Raw genomic sequence first — 22,239 nt, 5'->3', positions numbered from 1 at the left:
CAAACATCTATGTCCACAGATTACTGAACCTACACATTTCTATCTATAATTTTCTTATATTAATATTTTTTATCCTTTATCTAATACAAAGGTTTTCCCTGGTCAGTATTGCTGGACAGAATGTCTGACAAGGAAACAGCTTCTAGCAATAAAGGTCCACCTGTACACACATTGCCTTGTATGTAAAAGAACACTTGGCAGTTCAATTCATTTCATTTCTAATGTTATGTTGAATATATTTATCATAAACCTCACCATTAGAATCTCTTGATGGTAGAGCTCTTCTAGTTGCATTAGATGAAGACCGTTCACCACCACCACGACCTCGACTAATATTAGACGTTTGAGATGCAGTCCCAGCTTTTACATTTACAGGAAGTTGATGTTGACTTGATTTCTGAGATCTCTGTTCTCTTCCAGTAGTAGACATATTTGTCATAGCACCAGCTAGGTGACCAAGGCGGCTGAATGTCCTGAGGAGATATAAATCAATAAATTTAACATGAATAATTTTTATCAATGACAACAAAAATCTTTTTTTTGTACAAATGTAAAACTGCAAGTCAAGGTATCATTTAGTTGCATTGTTTTAGCAGGAGTTTCTGTATTTAATGTTTAGTTTCGCAACAGGTTTGAACAGTTTTCCAACAATGGTTTGAAACTAAACATTAAGTACGGAAACAACACAGCTAAATGATACCCATGTTGTAGTGATATTCTTTCTATAAATATATTATTCAGTAAGTTCATAGAGCAGTCAATTAATTTTAAACCCAAAACGCTGATTATCTTTTGGTTGTATTTACATCATATTACACCTACAGACAACTAGAATATTGGTTTTTCATGAAGCCTTAAAGCTGAACTCTGGTTACAAAAATATCGAAATAATTAAATAAAAAAAAGTTAACACCCCCAAGATGCCATAATTGGAGGTCATAAGCCTCCATGTCCGCCATATTTATTTCACAAATTGGAAACAAGTATGACGGCTTGGGGGCGTTAACTTTTTTTATTTAATTATTTCGGTATTTTTGTAACCGGAGTTCAGCTTTAACTATCAGAGTCTTAACAACAGATATATAATCAATTACTGCTAATACTAGGTACAACAGTCAATAAAAGGGTTTTATCATCAACAAAACTAAAAGCTACAAACATTTTCTATTTTTAAATTAATAATAATAATTTCAAAAACTTTGTAACACAGTGATCATTTTACTAAAGTTTAAAGGGACTATCCCGATTTGAACAGAGTCTCAAAAATAAAAGTCTGAGTAGTGAGTACGTATGAAATTTAAACGCCAAAATATAGAGGAATGGTGTATTTACCTTGTCTCAAACTTTCAGCTCAAAATATTGAGTCGTTTGGACGTGAATGTCAATACTGCTTATCCGGACACGTAACCCTTTTAAGATTTCGGGTTAAATTTTTCATTGAGTGACCTGATAATCGATTCACGTTCCTTTAGAGGTCTTTACAATGAATAACCCATGTGCTGTACTTGATAACGAAAGGTAAATTTCACCTACACATTATTTTTATAAAATAAAAGTCTGGTTTTATCCAGACACTGCATTATACAGGGTGGGACACCGTTTTCCATTTCCAGATGAAGACTGACGGGTTTAAGTTGTTGCTCGGCCCTAAGGTAGGGGATTTTAAGGGTTTTTAAAACAAAATTGAGCAGTTTTATTCTCCAAAATATTATCCGGATTGACCCTTTAAGTAAAATTTTAATTTGAAAATATATCGTTAATTATATCTGAATCCATGGATTTTCTTTGGAAAATACCTGCTAAATTGGTAAAACAGATATGACCTATATTTCTTAATCAACAGTTAATCCGTTTACTGAGACAATAACAAAATTAACAAAAATAGAAATCAACCAACTTAAATAACAAATATCTAAAACATGGTCAAGAAAAACATATCTTCAAAAGCTGACAAGATTACTAAAATATTGGTAACTGAAATCAATCATTATTGACTAAGTTAAATCATGCATGTAATGTTTAACTATATTCATTCAATGGTATGCCTACCATTTTTTCTTACGTATTTGTCTGAAATTTTAAAGAAATAATTTATACACAAACATTAAAATATTCAACAGATCTCTAATTACAGATACATTATGTAAGATTTAGATAAAGAGCTAGCCATTCTTGCTATAATAGTTCGAAAATAGATAATGTAAAATGAATAATTTGAAAATTTCATTCAATTTACTCTATTGTGATCGAAGATATTAGCCTTTCAAGGTTTGACAAGACGTGTGCAATAATTTCAACCACCGTACTGGTTGTTCGAAGCTAAGTCTCGCTCCTCCATTTCTAGCTTAAATCAAAATATGGCTGAACTGTTTTAATCTATTTAATATCGAAGAGATCTGATGCCATCGACAGTTGATTATGGCCTGGATAAGTTAATTAATGTCTAATTAATAATTTAGAAAATATTTCAGGCCTAAAGAAAGACCCGCAATAGGCAGATTTAGCTCTTGCATAATGTATGTTTAAGTAATAGTATAATTTCAATCAAGTCAAAATGATATTAAATGGTGCTGATATCTTGTAGAAAATGTAATTTGGTTCTTGTAACACCACGGCAGCAACTGAATATCGACTGGATCATTTATGTACCTAGAAAATCTGAATAACAAGACACACTTTCTTTGCTTCTCCTGTGGGTTTTATACAAGCCACTAGCTGAACATGGGATATTCTATATTTTTCACTGACTTACTATTTTTTAATCATACAAAGTTTTTACTGCAAGTACCAGGTACATTTTTACTTTATAATCAATCTACCAATAACATACAGGTCAGATGATAACTTTTGTTGTTAGAGCATTCACAAGGTTCAACAAAGTGAGACAAGGGGCATAACTCTAGATTTAATTAACGGAAATTGGTGAAATTCAATAGGCTTCTTCATTTCACTAATCCAAATGATGCATATATAAATTTCATACAGATTGGATCATAGCTTTTGTTGTTAGAGCATTCACAAGGCTCAACAAAGTTAAACAAGGGCCCTAACTCTAGAAGCAATTAAAGGAAATTGCTAAAATTCAATCGGCTTCTTTGTTTCACTAATTCAAATGATGCATATAAATTCCATACAAATCAAATGATAATATTTGACATTAAGAGCGTTCATAAGGTTAAAAAAAAATGAACCAAGGGCAATAACTCTAGACGTAATTAATGGAAATTAATGAAATTCAATAGGCTTCTTCGTTTCACTAATTTAAATGATGCCTATAGGTTTCATATAGCTCGGCTAATAATTCAGAAGGGCCATGACTCCAGAAGAAATTAACGGAAAATATTGAAATTCAATAGTCTTCTTCATCTAACTAATGCAAACAACATATATCAATTACAAAACAATTAGATGATAAATGTAGTCTGTAGAGTGTCACAAGAAACTGTATATGATGGCAATATACGACCACATTTCCATGTGGGCGTATAAAACAACGAAATTGAAAGACAGAGAACACAAATTACCTTCCATCTTGTGGCTGTGTATCTGTTGGGACAGCAACAAGAGAATGCGGGGTTGGTGAAACTCTTTCACTGTCTTGTGGGGTGGGGATTAGGCTTTGAGGGCTGGGTAGTTTGTCACTTTGAATAGCTATACTATTTTCAGGTGAAGGTCTATCAGTTTGATCAAAATCTTCTTGCATTTCCTCATCAGGTACAGTTGAAACAGCACCTGAATAAAACCAGAGAAAATGTTATAAAATTATTTCTTTCGTTGGTGCTTATAAGTACATCAAATGATATATAAACTTTGTTGGTGCTTATAAGTACATAAAATGATATATAAACTTTGTTCTTAAAGAACACAATATGAACCTATGACAATGGAGAGAGAGGGGTTTAACATCCACTCAACACAAACTAGGTAATTTTGGAACTTACATATGGTTTAATTTTATTTCCATATTTCACTTGTGTGTGGAGGTCTTTGGCTGTGGGAGGAAACCGGAGGACCTGGAGAAAACTTACGAGGTTGGACAGACGACCCTACTCCCTGTCATCTTGAAGCAAAGAATCGAAACCATGCCACTTGACTCAATGACAGACCTTACGATCTAACACACACGCTTTAAACCCTTTGGCAACCCAACCCCCTATATATGATTGAAGTCAGATTGAGTATATGCGCTATATGATTTATACACAAATCTGAATATCATCCAATACATGACCATTTACATGTCACGCTTAAAATATCCATGTACGATGAAATATTAAGAATTATTGACACACCTTCATTTAAATATCTACGCTTGATACTAGTTTCTGACTTTGCGTAGGTAACTGTTGTTGGTAGTGGACGGATGGCTGGACCTTTCTTTGGTTGTAGTCGAGTATAACTACGACACTGTTTCATTACAGTTGGTTTAACACCACCTACATCATCAGCATCTTCACCTTAAATATACATGAAAATGATCCTGGCATTTAACAAAACAACACAGTTATATGGGACAACATGGATTGATTTTTGAGCAGCACAAAATCATTAATTATTTAAAGACAAATTTGTAACTCATATTTATTCATTGTGTGAAATTCAACAACCAGGAACTGAATGTCGCCAATGTAAACATTCATAGTACCGTAGATTCGCGGCAAGACTGACCACAATTGTCATTTTGGTAACCCTATTTGTGGATGTGACGAGACTGACAACCTTTTCTCAGGAAATTTTACGGCAATGACAACAATGTGTTAAATACGTTTGTTAAAGTAGCTAAGTCTCTAACTCAATATCATCCAAAATCTTCAACATTGAAAACACGATTTATTTGCCAAATTAAATCAACATTCATGTTGTGATCTTGCCGGAAAAAGATGGGCTTTTGATATCCAATATTTAAGACAAAATAAACATTTTACCATTGGTACACGAATCGTGTACCATAATGCGCTTCAGCCCCAGTTGAATCAAGAAACTCAAGGGACAAGGCTAGACACATTGCACCAAATCAAACGGCGTATGTAGACTGGAATAACCAGACGCTAGAAATTTGCACTCGCTTGAGACTGCTGGCTTATTTCACCAAACATAACTGATTTGAAATTGGAGTAAAAACGGAAACCATTGAATGTAAACCAGTTTATATACATTCATATTACAGTATTATATGCGTTGCGACCCACTTTTGTCAATTTCTAGGTACCAAATGTTAGCGATTTAGCTCCTTTAATTTTACAGATTTTTTTTCAAATAGAAATGTTAAAATATTTCAATTCTCCTTAACATTTAGAAGAGAGCGTTCTGAATAGTCCTGATAAAATTGACAAGAAGAGGATTATTTGCACACTTTTATTTTTCTAACATCAATAGCTTGGACAACAATCACTGGTATATTATACAGAGACACAATGTTTCGATATATATTCTCTTATCGTTATCAAGCACAAATGGCATTGCATTGTTGAATAAGTTACAATAGAAAATGAAAGATGAGCTTTTGTCAATCATATTTACCTGGTTTAGGCTGAGGAAGACGGAAAGCTTTAGGTCGGTCAAATCTAGCTCGAGTTGAAACTTTATCTTTTGTGTCCCAAACACGAAGCTCCAGTGTGTGGGTAAATAACTTTAACAATAATTCTTTTGTCATTGTGATAGTGTGACTGAAAGAAAAATTACATACCGATACCACTATTGACAAACATTTAATTCAAATTTTTAACACATGCAAACAATTCATTTTCCAGGGTGTTTTTTGGTATTCCTTTGAGTGTAATGAAGTCATCCATAAATAGGTTCTCAGCAATCAAATAAACAAATCTTCAAGACATGTACATTATTATGCAAAGCTTATCGGATATCAATATGTGATAGTTCATATGTATAGGCAGAACAATTATTCATACATTTAGTTCATATGCTATTTCAGTATATTTTATATCAAGAATACCTATTTGCCCATGCTACCCAAGTGATCATGCCTTCCTGCCATGTTTTAATAACCCTCGGATCTTGACGCTCCATATACAGTTTAGCAGCCACACCATAAGTGACACAATCTGTCTTCATTAACTCCTCTTCATCAGGAACTAGATAATACTCTAAATGGTAATAACTCTGAGCACGGGGAGCTTCAAATACACGTCTCTTTTTCTTCATCAAATCTCGAACCTCTTGACTCAATTCTTCTTCAGCTATAAACATAATGTAAACAATAAACCTCCTAACCTAACACAGATTTCTTTTAAAAATTAAAGAAGCATTACGTAAGATTTAGACAAAGAGTTAGCCATTCTTGCTATAATAGCTCAAAACTAGATAGTGCAAATGAATATATTGAAAATTTCATACGAATTACTTTATTCTGAGCGAAGATATTAACCTTTGAAGATCTGACAAGCTGTGTGCATTGATTACAACAACCATACTGATTGTTCGGAACTTAACCTAGCTTCTCCATTTTTAAATTAAATCATTAAATGGACGAACTTTTCTAATCTACTTCAGATAGTTGCCAGGCAACGAAACATATACCCACAGCAGCTAAGTCGTCCGGGTGCGGTGGTCAACAAAGGTTGTCACATATTTTTTCTGTTGTCAGTAATGAGAACATTTACAACACATGAAACTCTGATTACGAGTAATAACTCATTAAGTAATTCGGAAATCATTAGAGTTTGTTTCGATTGCTTGTCTCGTGACCTTAAACAATTTATATTAATGTTTGCCTCTAGAGTGTCCACAAGATTTTTCAAAGTAATAATCGGAAATCTTTGAAAATGAATATGATTCTTCCTCTCATAAACTTAAACTCTGTGTTTGTATAAATTGAAAGTTAATGGGATATTAATGTAGCCTCTATAGAGCTTCTACAAGATTTTTCAAAGAGGTCAAGGGCAATAACTCTGGCAGTAATTATCGAAAAATGCTGAAAATATCTAAAATCCTTTATCTCATGACCTTAAACACTATGTATAAATTTAAAGTCAATCGGATATTAACTTTAGTCTCTAGAGCGTCCACAAGATATTTCAAAGAGATCAAGGGCCATAACTCTGGCAGTAATTATCGGAAATCTTTGAAAATGACTAGATTTTTTTCGTCTCAAGACCTTAAATACTGTGTATAAGTCAATCAGATGTTAACTTTAGCCTCTAGAGGTTCTAAAGATATTTCAAGAAGTCAAGGTCCATAACTCTGGCAGTAATAATTGGAAATAAATGAAAATCAATAGGCTTCTTTGTTTCATGTATATAATTTTAAAGTCGATCTGATATTAACTTTAGCCTTTAGAGTGCCGACAAGATATTTCAAAGTGATCAAGGGTCATAACTCTGGCAGTAATTATCGGAAATCATTGAAAATTACCATACGTCTTATGGCCTTAAAACACTGTGTATAAATTTAAAGTCAATCAGATATTAACTTTACCCTCCAGAGCGTTAACAAGATATTTCAACGTGATCAATCGGATATTTACTTTCTCCTAAACCCAAAAACATTGGGTTTCAGAGAATGCAATACAAATACTGAAATACTGTGTAAGTTTATTTTAAAAAATTAGGCACATACAAAATACAAACAATTGCATTAAAATTAGAAAACGTGCAAAATAATTCAACAAGTGATATTCAATTAGATTGTGTCATTCATTTCAGTCTCAAATATCCACTGTATTGGGGGTTGATTCACCTATAAAAAGTCATGATTCAGTCCTGTTTTAAAAGAAGTTAGGTCCATATGGTAGTACATGTACATGCACTTTATCAAATTGATTGATCCTCATTGTGCAATTTTAGGACATTTTATTAAAGGGGCATTATGAAAGATTTAGATAAAGAGCTGGCCGTTTTCGCTATAATATTTCAAAAATATATAATGCAAAATGAGTATATTGAAAATTTCATTCAAATTACTTTATTTTTTGCAAAGTTATCAAAAGTTGTAGTTTTGACAAGATGTGTGCACTGATCCTAACTACCGTACTGGTCTTTTGAGTCTAAGCCTCGTTTCTCCATTTTTAAATTAAATCATTAAATGGTCAAACTGTCCTAATTTATTTAAATTCGGAGGCATCCGATGTCATCAAGAGTTGATTATGGTCTTGTCATGTTAATAAATGTCTAATTAATAATTTATATAACATTTAAGGCTCAAAGAAAGACCTGCAATGGGCAGATTTAGCCCTTACACACTGACTGTTTAAGAAAAACATCCCTAATTTATATCAAAAGAGTGGATACAGTTGAATTAACAAGAGACACATCAAAAGATTTTATCCAGGTGACACCTGCTTGTTTATATTGCCTACAAGATGCAAACATGTTCAATCCATATCTTTGTAAATAATGAATGGAATTGAACCATATTTTGAGGTTTTACAATATTGTAGTTGGCTTGGCAGGGGAGTCAGTGGCTTTAAACACTAGTTTTGAAAAAACGAACAATGTCAACTGGTGAATAAAAAAAGTGCATTAAAACATAACAAAAATGATTTAGTGATTACTGTTACCTGGACTTGAATGATTGTCAAGATCATGATCTTTGACAACCGCTAAAATTAATTGTTAAAATTAATTAAAAAGAAAATATTATCTACCTAATGTTGAATACAGTAAGTGAATGATAATTCTAACAGTACATTAAAATCATTAACTTTAAATCTAAGAATGACAATTCAGAACCAATGCATCTATGATTATATATTTTTTAGTTTTGACATACAAAGCAATACAAACCAGAAGGTATAGCCATTGCTATGGTAACTACAAATGTCACATCATAAGCATCAAGATCAGTTGGGGCTTTCTTCTTTTTTCGTTTAGCTTCAAACATGAGATCTCCACTACTTGTAGACTTCGGTCGACCACTAATGCCACTCTCCTGTGTTTTAACACTTTCAGGTCGCTTATCTTCTGCTTTCTGTGAGTCTGATGGTGTTGTCGGGGCCTGTTCTATTTTTTCACTTGATTCTGAATCATTAGATATTTTGAAATCTGAGTTTATTGTATCTTCATTGCTGATTGGTTGTTCCATGCTGCTGGTGGATTCCGATTGGTTCATCTCTACAGTATCCTCCATCATTAATCTCTAGTAAATCTAATAAATGAAGAAAATATAAATATGAATCTTTCAGTACAGTCTATAAATCATAGAGTTTTCTGTATTTTGAGCGCGTCCACAAGAGCACCATGCAGAAGGTGCCAAGACTTCAATCACAGATTTTGACCAAATTTTGCTTATAACTATAAGTTGGGATATCCAAAACTCATAAATGTGCAATATCAAATAATTCTTTCAATTTCTGGCTGAGGAAATTGAAAAAAACATTTTTCTTTTGGTGAAATTGCAAAATCTGTTTGTAGATGACCTTATAGTTATACTGTTACCACAAAATTAATTTTAGATAATTCTGGAGAACAAGATCTGTATACAGAAAATTTATGCTCATGTGAACAAGCGACTTCCCAAGCTTTGATACAGAAAATAAAAATGATCGGAATTGACTTGACAAAACCTGGGTAAAGGAAACATTAACCCATGAAATTAACCCGTAATTCAGCTATTTTGGAGATAATTAACAGTACCGTAGTCGATAAAAAAAAAAACTATCAATTTTTTTTTCTTTTCATAGATATGGTGTTTACTACCAGCCCTAAAATATATTAGTATCTGTTTTATAAAAATGTCTGGAAAAAGCCTGTAATAAATAGTTCATGCACCTGGCGCCGACAGGAATTAGCTTCCACAATTGTCCACAAGCTTCCATTGGATTATCAATGTGCTCAATGAGATGTTCTTAACAAAATATATCCATTACTCTCAACTAGACATTATTTTAAATAAAATAATTCAAACAAAATTGAAAAATTCACTTAAAAGTGAGATTCGAACCACCAACCGCATGACTGACGGTTAAATTGTCATACTTTCGTAGATGAAAGTCTGATGCTTTTGATTATTTGTAATGAAATATACTAAAATGTTTGAACAAACCATTTGTTTAGATTAATATAATTTAATATTAAATTACACACCAGAGAACCAAAACAACAAGTGATATTCATAGCAATACAAACAAGTTGCATATATACACTGTAGCGATATGGCAACAGCAACTAACTAAACGCAGCTTTCAGAAAATCAGTCAGCATGAAGCTAAGAAAATTCTAAACGTATTGGCTAATTTACAGGATATATTCATTGACATTTGAAACTGTCTGGCTGAAGCCTGGGATCACAAGATCTGGGCGGGGGTCCTCAGGTGTATAATATTTTTGACACCATCATAATAAAGCCTGTATTACACGCACTTGGTCTTAAAAGGCGTCATGATCCTCGGCTTGCTCAATTGTTTTTAAAACATACTTTCATCGTTAGGGCCTGGGAGAGGGGGGCCAGCTGGGACACATGTCTAGGGGTCTGAAGTCTAGAGGGGTCCGGAGGTGTGCCGCATAATGTTTTTACTGTTACTTGATTGTAAAGTAGAAGACTATCATCAGTGACTTTTCTGAATGTGGGTAGGGTTAGAATTGGATTCTGTCAGTCCACTTTTATGAAAAAACTGGAGAATTAAAACTATAAACCACCTGCTGGGGCCTACTTCCCATGGGGGGGGGGGGGGGCTCAGTCCGTCCTCGTTCCACTTGAGGCTTCTGCCACAACCAGAGTATCCAGGCCACCCTTCCGTTTGAATCCAGTTCAACATGATTTGGGTTACGGTATTAAAATAATAAACGAATAGTTTATTAGTTATGGTCACAGGTTTTGTTTTTCCATTTGTTGCTTGCTTAAAATTTCCTGTCAAAATAGTGTATACACCCATTATCGGATTATTTCTACATGAGTAAAACTAAAACGTGTAATATGTATTTGGTAAGTCATAATGTTGTGTTAAATATCCGTTTATTTGTTTTAGCAAAATGACCTCCTGTTACCCCAGACATATGACCCAAAAGACCATGTATCTTTCACAAATTTTAGAGCACGGGGGGAGAGAACCCCTGACTCACACACTCAAGAGTTGCTTGTCACAGGGACCCAAGGTCGATGTCGGGGGCCCTGTTCATTTTCATCTCTTATTCTAAATCCGGCCCTGGAGGTGCAGCTGACGGCACTCGAGAGCCGTAGCCACCATGCTACACTGTTCAACGTCACCCACTTCGATGCATGGCTGCGTTAAAATTTAAGCTTCCACATTTCTGTATTGTAGAAATCAGTGGATGTGTCCCAAAATGAATAGTGGAAATATGCTCTAAAACTGAGCATTTTGTAGCCATTTTCGGTGACCTGTTGGAAAATGAAACCTTAATAAAGGGACAATACAACTTAAAGGGACAATACGACAAATACCAAATATACAATAAATACAAATATATAAGCTTACACTCATACAGTATGACATTGGACAATTGACAGCTCTATCGATATGATGAAAATTAAATTTGAAAAAATTGTAGGCCTATCAGAAAGCTTATTTTGAGCACTTTTCAATAAGCTCTATATTTTAAGTAGGTTGCATTCCTGACAATATTTTTTACTCCGATTGATACTATGTGCTTAGCACTTCAAAACCATCCGAAAATTTTTTACATGTGACCATGAAAGAAAAAGTTACAGTGTATCTTTTTTTGTAGGCCTACTATAGGATATGACAATACAACTTAAAGGGACAATACGACAAATACCAAATATACAATAAATACAAATATATAAGCTTACACTCATACAGTATGACATTGGACAATTGACAGCTCTATCGATATGATGAAAATTAAATTTGAAAAAAATGTAGGCCTATCACAAAGCTTATTTTGAGCACTTTTCAATAAGCTGTATATTTTAAGTAGGTTGCATTCCTGACAATATTTTTTACTCCGATTGATACTATGTGCTTAGCACTTCAAAACCATCCGAAAATTTTTTACATGTGACCATGAAAGAAAAAGTTACAGTGTATCTTTTTCTGTAGGCCTACTATAGGATATGAATATGGTACCCTAAAACAAGTCCACAAAAAATTTGTACGGTATATATGGACTGATTTTTTTTTTCAAATTAGTGCTGGGGTGTAAGTTGACCACCCGCTTTATCAGACAGGGTCAAAATTTGAGGGCAATAATACTAATAGGCAAATTTAGTTCATTAAATTAATGATTATGGCTATATGATATATATGTATATGGTTCTATTTATATTTTAATTTAGTAATAGTTCCAGTGGAAATAAAAAAAAAAATACTTTGATTGAATAGGACAAATCAGTTTACTTCTACAAAAATAATTAATGTCATAAACATGACTATCAAAACAAGTATACGCTTTGTTTTGATATCGAAAATAATCAACTACCGGTTAAATTACTATTGAAAAATAATGTATTTATATTTTGTGCTTTATTATTATATACATAGTCTCGATTTTTATGCCATATAATTTTGACAATTATTTAGCTTGGCCTAGCATAATCTATTTCTATATAATAATAATATTTTTAAAAATCTGTTATACCACACTATATGGTTTCAAAATGAACCAATGTACAGTAATATACTGCAATACCGTTATTTACTGCATGTCCCGCTCCTGTTATATTATTCCACTTCAATTTCCATATTTTTCAAGATCAACAAAACTTTTTTTTAACGACTGACTCATCACTACCCTGGCGACAAATATAAGTCCGATAAAAGTGCAGTTCTGTTAAAAGCATTTCTTCAACGCAATTTTAACTAGCATTTTGTGTTTTAAAAACAGCTGATTTAAATTGTTATTATTCCGTAAAAAGAAATTAGATCAATTCCAGGAAAAGAATTGCATTCATACAAATGTCACTTACCATCGCGAATGAATATGAAGTCCGATCAGTAACCATAATAAACTATTGCTAGTCCCGCTTGTCACACAAGACACCTGGTTGACACAAGGGAGGTAACCACAAAAAAGAGAGAAAAATAGGATGAAGACCTATTTTGGCATGAACTTCTATAGTCATTTTGTTATTAATGTAAAATAAAAATAGATCATCACTCCAAATTATGGGCTTTAGGTCTACTGGGCTAGATAGTTCTGAGTTCTTCATATGCAGTAATGTTTGATGAATCAAAACCAAGATCTGCATTAAATATGTCCCTTAAATTAAAACAACAAATAATTTAACATATGCAATACACATTTCCATATTTGTTTTTCAACAATTTAAAAAAAAAAACAACCTCGAAACAAATCAGAATACTAGGCCTAATTCTTGTCTATAATTTCCCCGTTCAAGCAATATAACAATACTAATATCTTCATTTATAAAGAATGTTTATATTGAGAGAGAGAGAGAGAGACAGAGAGAGAGAGAGAGAGAGAGAGAGAGAGAGAGATGGGTTTAACTCCACTTTGGGACTAACACATGGTGTTCTATTTTATTTCAATAATTCGCAGAGGGAGGAAACCGGAGGACCCGGGGGAAAACCCATGAGGTTGGACAGGCGACCCTACTCCTTGTCCGATACAACATACAACCAGAATCAAAACCACTCCACACAAACTAGGTCATTTCGGGAGTAATATATGGTTCAGTTTTATTTAAATAATTCACATGTGCGTACAGGTCTTTAGCAGTGGAAGGAAACCGGAGGACCTCGAGAAAACCCACGGGGTTGGACATGCAACCCTACACCTTTTTCGATTTTAATAATAATTCTACTGACATAGAGTCAATAGCAATAATGTCATCCCACTCAAGTTTTCCAGATTAAAGATCACATAAATTAACCATACACCAAAATCAACAGAAATTTAACCAAACTGTCTGTACAACTTACGAGGACTATAGTTTGAGTGGGTTGGCAGACTTTTAGATATTACTGCATCCTAGAGTCATTTTCTAGTATTTCTGTGGGAATATACCTGCTATACTGTTTGAAAAGTGAGAAAACAGGTTGGAAATTATTAGGGGAGGTAATTACTGCCATTTGCAAACTTTCAATATTGTGAGGTAGTGAATCTAAAGGTGTCAAGTAATCAGCGATGAATGAGGTGAGTACATACAGGATGTTACGGTCTGACATACGACAATATCAAAAAGGAACTAAGATCTTTGGGATATAAACATATAGTTTAAGTTTCATCAACATCAGATAAAAAAACATGATCTCTTGAGGGCCCACAACCTAAAAATGCAATTTTTAGTACAATCTGGGGTCATAATCCATGACGTTACAGCCATATATGTTGGAATATCGAAAAGAACAACGATCTTTGGGATATAAACTTTTAAGTTTCATCAAATTCGGATAACAATTGTGACCTCTAGAGGGGCAGCTAATAAAATTCCTATTCATTTGTCATCATAATCATTATGCATAAACTGCTGGGCAAAAGGCTTCTTTATATACTGTATGTATTTAAAGTTGCAAATGGTTATGAGCACATGTATTCCAATGTTTAATTGTATTTTTTTTTCAATTTGCCAGACAGTTGGTGTACCACAGGTTTTCATAGTAAGTAATTTGTGTCATTCATTATATTTTTCTTGTAGACAGAAACCTACCTTAAAAACATACAACTGTAGCCCACCTGTCTGTAGTATGTTTTATGGCCAAAAAAAAAATTAGAATGCATCCTTATTTGTTTCAGGCAAATGATTTCAATCCTATTGGTTTACATCCGAAAATTAGATTATTTTTTCTTCATTTTTAAAAACAATTCTGAGAAGAAAATCCCAACTTGATTTCTTTATTATTATAAATATGATTATGATGGATGATTATGTATTTACTTTTAAGGTATTTATTTCATATTACCAACTTATTCATTTAAACTGTCAGTCACTGTTTGAAGGTCGACACTGATCATTTGTTTTGTATTATTAAATGTTGACCCATCAACATTAATGTTTTTTTCATTGTCACTATTTTCAAATGATTCCTTTTTCAGAACATTATTGGATATAGAAATAGTTTTGGATTCAGTACTTTCATTTTCTCCTTCACTTGCATCATCTGTCTGTGTGCTTTCTTCAGTGGAATCTGTGTAGCTGCTACCAGTACTGTCTTCATCACTGCTCTCTGTACTCTCATCATCACTATCAGCAACAGTTAATTTCTCTAAATGATTTGAAACATCTTCTTCCATGGCCACTTTTGCCGCGGCCTCTAATTCCTCTAAGTTCAATTTAACTTCTATTTTCTGCATGTTTAAGTCTTTGAGAGCTTTAGCTAATGATTTTAATTTTTCATCACTAGCTGACTGAAGCCAGACACAATAGTCAGTAATATAGATATCATTTAAGATATATCTTGAATCACAATCATGAAACAATTGATGAATTTCTAATAAACATTTTAATATCTGTCTTTTGCCAAGTTCAAATAGTTTTTGTGTATCTTCCAAAACTTTGATTGCAAGTTGCCAGTGCCGGTGCAGTGGAAAACACAAGCTTCGTCTAATGTTTGTGATTATTACATCTCTAGGATTTGTGTCCACTGCAAACCAGGATAGAGTAGAGCTTAATTTACAGATATTCCATCCTGATTCTACATTATCATCCCCTTCTGTTATTCTATGATTATAACAATAGGAATAAATTAGATCAACAAGACTAAGATATACTGATGGTAAAACATCTTTATCAATAACATATTCCTTTTTTGGTAAATTTCGCATTCTCTCCTTTTGATCATCATTAAAACAAATAACGTCTTCATGATCTACTTTCACATTATCAGACCGATTCCAATCAGCTTGATAATTCAATATAGTTTTTATGACATCATCTTGATATAAATCCGCTAAATAATGATCATCATCAAATTTATTATCTTCTACATCCTGTCTTTGTTTAAGGCGATCAGCTGGAGATAAGTTATCGGGATCATTTACATCTACTAGATGTTTAAGTTCATTGGCAAGACGACTAAAAATACCAGATTTCTGGCCAGCAAAACCATATTTATATGAAGTATTAATGATGTTAGGTTCTTCATATGGTTTTTGTTCTATATACCAATCAATCTCATTATCATCTAAAATACAACCTGGTGGACAGTCAGCATCAGATCCTGTCAATAAAACATATTCAGAAGATAAATACATTATAAAAGTTAACTGATGTAAGCGAAGTCACCCAAACTTGCTGTTGTTAATAAAAGGGTTTTCTAGAAAAAAAAGTTTTGAAAATAAATTTCTTTAGGGTGTTACATCCATCAATTAATTTAATGTGCAACTCTATATTTCAATAAAGTTTAACCACTTGCATTGACTAATCAAACATTACCAGCACTTTAAAAAACAAAATTTATCACATTTTGTATTTATATTTACTATAAAATATATAACGGTATGTAATATAAACAGTTTATCAAAAACACATTGAAAAGTTACCCCTGACATAGCCTGATCAAACTGTAAGTATAGATTCTAACTGCTGATTTTGATTTCCAATAAATACATATTCCCACCCCACTCCCACCTTGGTGCCAAGTGGACACCAAGCTGTATTGGCTTATGCTATATGATCCCAGAGTTTCTGAATCCCCCCTTCTGTACATGGTATATTCATAACACCTGACTTCCTCACTAATTTATTAATTTTTAGTGTTTTACAAAATTCTATCTGGATTATCGTCCTTATTACTGTTAAATTTTTTGATGTTCTCACTCATGATGTGATGTCAACCGGCAGTCTATCGGCCTTCATGTAAATCAATATTTTTCTTTTTTCATTTTGGGTAAAGCCTGTAGCACAGCAGTGGATGCTTACAGCTAGACCCTAGATATGTGAGTTTGTTGTTTGTGGTGTCTGTATATTATGTACTGTATATTAGTTTGTGTGTGGTGCGGTCCCCTGCACCTACTGTTATAACATAAATTTATTTCAATGTACCTAATACTTCTATTAAAGGTTCCGTGGCTACTCTATCTCCTTTAGGGGCCAACAATTTTGTTAGCATGTCCAGGCCTTCAAATACTTCTCCCTGTGTCTTTTTAGGTACTTTGATGGTGATATGTCCTGTGAATTATAAAGAAAGTGGTTTATAATTAACTTGAAATCAAGGGCACTTCTTTGTTGACATAAATAACCTGCTTTTGTGACATAAATAACATTGTATAAAATATACTGAAATTTTCCAATCCTGCAACCCTTAGTGAATTATATTTAGGGACTGCACTTTTAACGGTTACACTTTCTGGCATTTTTACATACATTGTAGGCCGTATAGTATCTAGATACGAGAGAAATGAAATGGAATTGGGTTTAACATCCTACTGATCTGCTTCAGCTGGGCTAATAAATAATTCCAACTGTCAGGGGTTCTTTTACGTGCCAATGTGCAGTACACGAGACCTCGGTTCTTTGTCCAAGTCGAACGACTAGACAACTGTCCTTGTCAGGCCCTCACTGCTGACAAGGGGAAACCACGCCAGGAAGTCCTGATAAATTTTCTCAGCCAACACAGGTAGTGAAACCGAGACTTGCAGATTAGTGAGCCAGCGTCTTAATCACTGAGCCACCATGGCTCTCTATCTATACGAGAAACACTTTGAGATAAATTTGATGTCTTTACTTTTAGCAATGATTGGTTCTCTTTAGTTTCACCATGGCAAATCATTCTTTGCAATGGTCCTTGAAAAATGCATTATTCGCCACCTGATTTAAACAAAAAACTTATTGTTCTAGGAAATAGGCCCTATTTACCATCCGGGTAGCTAATTGAAATAAGTGAAATAACCACATCTATTTTATGGCGGTATATTAGATTCAAAATTCTAACATGCTATCGTCTAATTTCTAACTTCCATTCATGTAATTTCTAACTTCTAACTTCCATTCATGTAATTTCTAACTTCCATTCATGTAATTTCTAAATTAAGACAATGTATAATCCAACTTCTTTATTTGTTCAGTGTAAATTTTAATTCTGTTTCATCTTATTTCTATTATTAAGGCGAAAAATGTCTATTTGCTTTACATGTTAAGCATGAACGGCAAACAAATTTAGAATTTTTATACTTCTACCTCGAAACCATCATTATGACGTCGTTTGCTGTCGCTACCTTGTGCTCAATTTGGCGATTGAGCACACGGTAGCGACACCAAACGACGTCATAATGATGGTTTCTAGGTAGAAGTATAAAAATTCTAAATTTGTTTGCCGTTCATGCTTAACATGTAAAGCAACTAGACATTTTTCGCCTTAATAATAGAAATAAGATGAAACAGAATTAAAATTTACATTGAACAAATAAAGAAGTTGGATTATACATTGTCTTAATTTAGAAACTACATGAATGGAAGTTAGAAATTACATGAATGGAAGTTAGAAGTTACATGAATGGGCGCTATTGCACTTTCGTACCTCTACCAGTTTCTGTGGTCGTAGGAACTTGAAATTATTAGAGGATGTTAAGGGGGGCTAGCAATGACCACACACCAAATTTCAGCCGAATCGATCAATAACTTTTTATTTTACCGACCTTTTAATTTCTAACAAGAGAGAACTTTATCTGTTTGACGCCATTTGCTTTGTTTACTATTTAGACTCGAATAACAAGACACTAAGACGGAAACCGACACACTGCACTAGCTGCCTATCTCTGCAGTTCATAAAAATTAATATAATTTTCGTATACTTTAATTTTTGCGCGAAGCCACCATGTTCTATAAAATCCTATTTGGTGTTGATCAGTGGATTGGCCTTTAGGTGTGAATATTGCCGTGACCTTGATTTTGACCTTGAGTCTTAACTTCCCATCCATATCAGGGCCTTTGCGTTTATGATTGCCGTGGCCTTATTTCTTACTGTATTTTCAAAGTTAATGTTCGAGGTGAAAGCAAGAGGTGAAAGCAGAGACGACGTCCTTCGGAAAAGATAATTGGGTCAAAGTTGTAGGTCAAGGTCATGTTACAGAAAACTAAACTCAAACTTTTCAAAGTCATTTTTTGGACATTTGACCTTGACTTACGACCTTGACCCCGAAACCATTTTCGAAGGCTATCACCTTGGCTTGAATCATGGACGTTTACCTTGGTTCTGTCACACACTGCTCGGCCAGAAAAGGGTCAAACGGAGAGGGGCCCGTGTCCGAAAGGAAGTCAATGGGCGTGGTCAATGTGAAAGGTCGTAGTGACCTCCACTAGTCACCGTTAACCATCCGTGACCTTGACCCTGACCTAGAGTCCAAACTTCCCATCCATCTCGGGCCCTTTGCGTTTATGCGTGCCGTGACCTTATGTCTTACTGTATTATCAAAGTTAACGTTCGAGGTGAAAGCAGAGACGGCGTCATTCAGAAAAGATAATTGGGTCAAAGTCGTAGGTCAAGGTCATGTTACAGAAAACTAAACTCAAACTTTTCAAAGTCATTTTTGGGACAGGGCCAGGGTAAACGTCGATGGTTCAAGCCAAGATGATGGGCTTTGAAAATGGTTACGGGTCAAGCTCGTAAGTCAAGGTCAAATGTCCCAAAACTGACCTTGAAAAGTTTGAGTTCAGTTTTCTATAACATGACCTTGACCTTCGACTTTGACCCAATTATCTTTTCTGAGGGACGTTGTCTTTGATTTCACCTCAAGCATTAACTTTGATAATACAGTAAGAAATAGGGTCACGGCAAGCATAAACGAAAAGGGCTAGAGATGGATGGGAAGTTTGGACTCAAGGTCGAAGTCGAGGTCACGGATGGTTAAAGGTGACTAGTAGAGGTCACCACGAACTTTCACATTGACCACGCCCTTGACTTCCTTTCGGGCACGGGCCCCTCTGCGTTTGACCGTTTTCTGACCGAGCAGTGTGCGACAGGACCAAGGTAAACGCCCATGATTCAAGCCAAGTTGATAGCCTTCGAAAATGGTTACGGGGTCAAGGTCGTAAGTCAAGATCAAATGTCCCAAAACTGACTTTGAAAAGTTTGAGTTTACTTTTCTGTAACATGACCTTGACCTACGATTTTGACCTTTTAACTTTTCTGAAGGACGTTGTCTCTGCTTTCACCTCAAGCATTAACTTTGATAATACAGTAAGAAATAGTGTCACGGCAAGCATAAACGAAAAGGGCCCGAGATGGATAGGAAGTTTGGACTCAAGGTCAAAGTCAAGGTCACGGATGGTTAAAGGTGACTAGTGGAGGTCACCACGACCTTTCACATTGACCACGCCCATTGATTTCCTTTCGGACACGGGCCCTTTGCGTTTGACCCTTTTCTGACCGAACAGTGTGCGACAGGACCAAAGTAAACGTCGATGGTTCAAGTCATGGTGATAGCCTTCGAAAATGGTTACGAGGTCAAGGTCGTAAGTGAAGCTCAAATGTCCCAAAACTGACTTTGAAAAGTCCGAGTTTAGTTTTCTGTAAGATGACCTTGACCTACGACTTTGACCCAATTATCTTTTCTGGAGGACGTCGTCTCTGCTTTCACCTCGAACATTAACTTTGATAATACAGTTAGAAATAAGGCCACGGCAAGCATAAACGCAAAGGGCCCGAGATGGATGGGACGTTTGGACTCAAGGTCAGAGTCAAGGTTACGGATGGTTAACGGTGACTAGTGGAGGTCACCACGACCTTTCACATTGACCACGCCCATTGACTTCCTTTCGGACACGGGCCCTCTGCGTTTGACCGTTTTCTGAACGAGCAGTGTGCGATAGGACAAGGTAAACGTTCATGATTCAAGCCAATGTGATAGCCTTCGAAAATGGTTACGGGGTCAAGGTCGTAAGTCAAGGTCAAATGTCCCAAAAATGACTTTGAAAAGTTTGAGTTTAGTTTTCTGTAACATGACCTTGACCTACGACTTTAACCCAATTATCTTTTCTGAAGGACGTCATCTCTGCTTTCACCTCGAACATTAACTTTGATAATACAGTAAGAAATAAGGCCACGGCAAGCATAAACGCAAAGGCCCCGATATGGATGGGAAGTTTGGCCTCAAGGTCAAAATCAAGGTCACGGCAATATTTACACCTAAAGGCCAATCCACTGATCAACACCAAATAGTATTTTATAGAAAATGGTGGCTTCGCGCAAAAATTAAAGTATACGAAAATTATATTAATTTTAATGAACTGCAGTGTTAGGCAGCTAGTGCAGTGTGTCAGTTTCCGTCTAAGTGTCTTGTTATTCGAGTCGGTTTCCGTCTTAGTGTCTTGTTATTCAAGTCTAATTAGTAAACAAAGCAAATGGCGTCAAACGGATGAAGTTCTCTCTCGTTAGAAATTAAAAGGTCGGTAAAATAAAAAGTTATTTATCGATTCGGCTGAAATTTGGTGTGTGGTCATTGCTAGCCCCCCTTAACATCCTCTGAAAATTTCAAGTGCCTACGACCACGGGAACTGGTAGAGGTACGAAAGTGCAATAGCGCCCATGAATGGAGGTTAGAAGTTAGAAATTACATGAATGGAAGTTAGAAATTACATGAATGGAAGTTAGAAATTAGACGATAGCATGTTATAATTTTGAATCTAATATACTGCCATACTATTTCAGTTAAACGAAAGACAGCGAAACTAGCATTTCATTTACAGAATATGGAAGCAGTGTATAAACAAAAAAAGGTTCAGTATTCAACAGTTCTAGAGTTAGGATTTGGTTTAGACATGGACTGCAATTATTATCGGTCAATCGGTGTTTTTATAACTGAGGCATGACAGTTCACAAGCTGTTACGCTGCATTGCTCATGTACCGATCATACACATACTAGCTAATAAGAGTAGTCTACTGCCCTACCTTTATTAGAATCATAAATTGCCGTTTCTCTCCCATCTTCAATTAATTGCCCAGGCAAATTCAGTCGTAAAAAATAGGGTTTAGAAAAAAACTTGAATTCATTATCTTCTATGAATATTTCAGTATCTGAAATCTTTGTATATGGTGCTTTAATGTAGAAAAACAAAAATTCGTTGTCTTGGTGTATTTCAAACGCCGGAGTCAACATGTTATCTGTTTTATTTATCTTCCAAAATATATCACATGTTTACAACCATGGGCGCAGCCATCTTGCTACTTACATTAGATTATCCCCCCTTACGGATGTGATTCGGAAACAGACCACCTAAGTTTTTGCTCTTTTTTGCACTTTGCTCCGAATATTCATTGGATTGAACGCGTTCTATTACACGTTTCAATGTCTTGTCCAAACGTATGCCCGAGGAATAAACTATAACATACGTATTGGGTTAAAAACTCTCCGGTATCATACATTAAAGTTATCAAAAATCATAAAGCTAAAAACAGCACTGTGAGG

At 34.7% G+C, this 22,239-nt stretch overlaps 2 protein-coding genes across 2 annotated transcripts in view; both read right to left on the bottom strand.

Annotated features, from left to right (window-relative positions):
• LOC126827168 (uncharacterized) overlaps window positions 1-12,680 on the bottom strand; it is a 30,195-nt gene extending 17,515 nt beyond the window's left edge. The window contains exons 1-7 of the mRNA XM_050556403.2: window positions 12,564-12,680; window positions 8,742-9,102; window positions 5,954-6,197; window positions 5,521-5,666; window positions 4,293-4,457; window positions 3,525-3,732; window positions 256-473 (exon numbers count right to left, since the gene is read on the bottom strand). Coding sequence (XP_050412360.1) covers window positions 256-473; window positions 3,525-3,732; window positions 4,293-4,457; window positions 5,521-5,666; window positions 5,954-6,197; window positions 8,742-9,087 — 1,327 coding nt within the window. The 5' untranslated portion in view covers window positions 9,088-9,102; window positions 12,564-12,680. The remainder of the gene's footprint in view (window positions 1-255; window positions 474-3,524; window positions 3,733-4,292; window positions 4,458-5,520; window positions 5,667-5,953; window positions 6,198-8,741; window positions 9,103-12,563) is intronic.
• Window positions 12,681-14,715: 2,035 nt separating this feature from the next.
• On the bottom strand, window positions 14,716-21,991 carry LOC126827169 (protein SHQ1 homolog). The gene is made up of 3 exons (XM_050556404.1): window positions 21,723-21,991; window positions 16,879-17,004; window positions 14,716-16,054 (listed from the first exon to the last, which is right to left on the bottom strand). Exons 1-3 carry the CDS (start codon window positions 21,928-21,930, stop codon window positions 14,802-14,804), a joined length of 1,587 nt encoding a protein of 528 aa, XP_050412361.1. The 5' UTR covers window positions 21,931-21,991; the 3' UTR covers window positions 14,716-14,801.
• Window positions 21,992-22,239: the final 248 nt, after the last annotated feature.

The sequence above is a fragment of the Patella vulgata genome, chromosome 7 (genome assembly GCF_932274485.2).
Source record: "Patella vulgata chromosome 7, xgPatVulg1.2, whole genome shotgun sequence".
NCBI classification, from domain to species: Eukaryota; Metazoa; Mollusca; class Gastropoda; family Patellidae; genus Patella; species Patella vulgata.
Note: the sequence above shows the minus strand (reverse complement) of the source record. Positions and strands in the feature narration are given on the sequence as shown.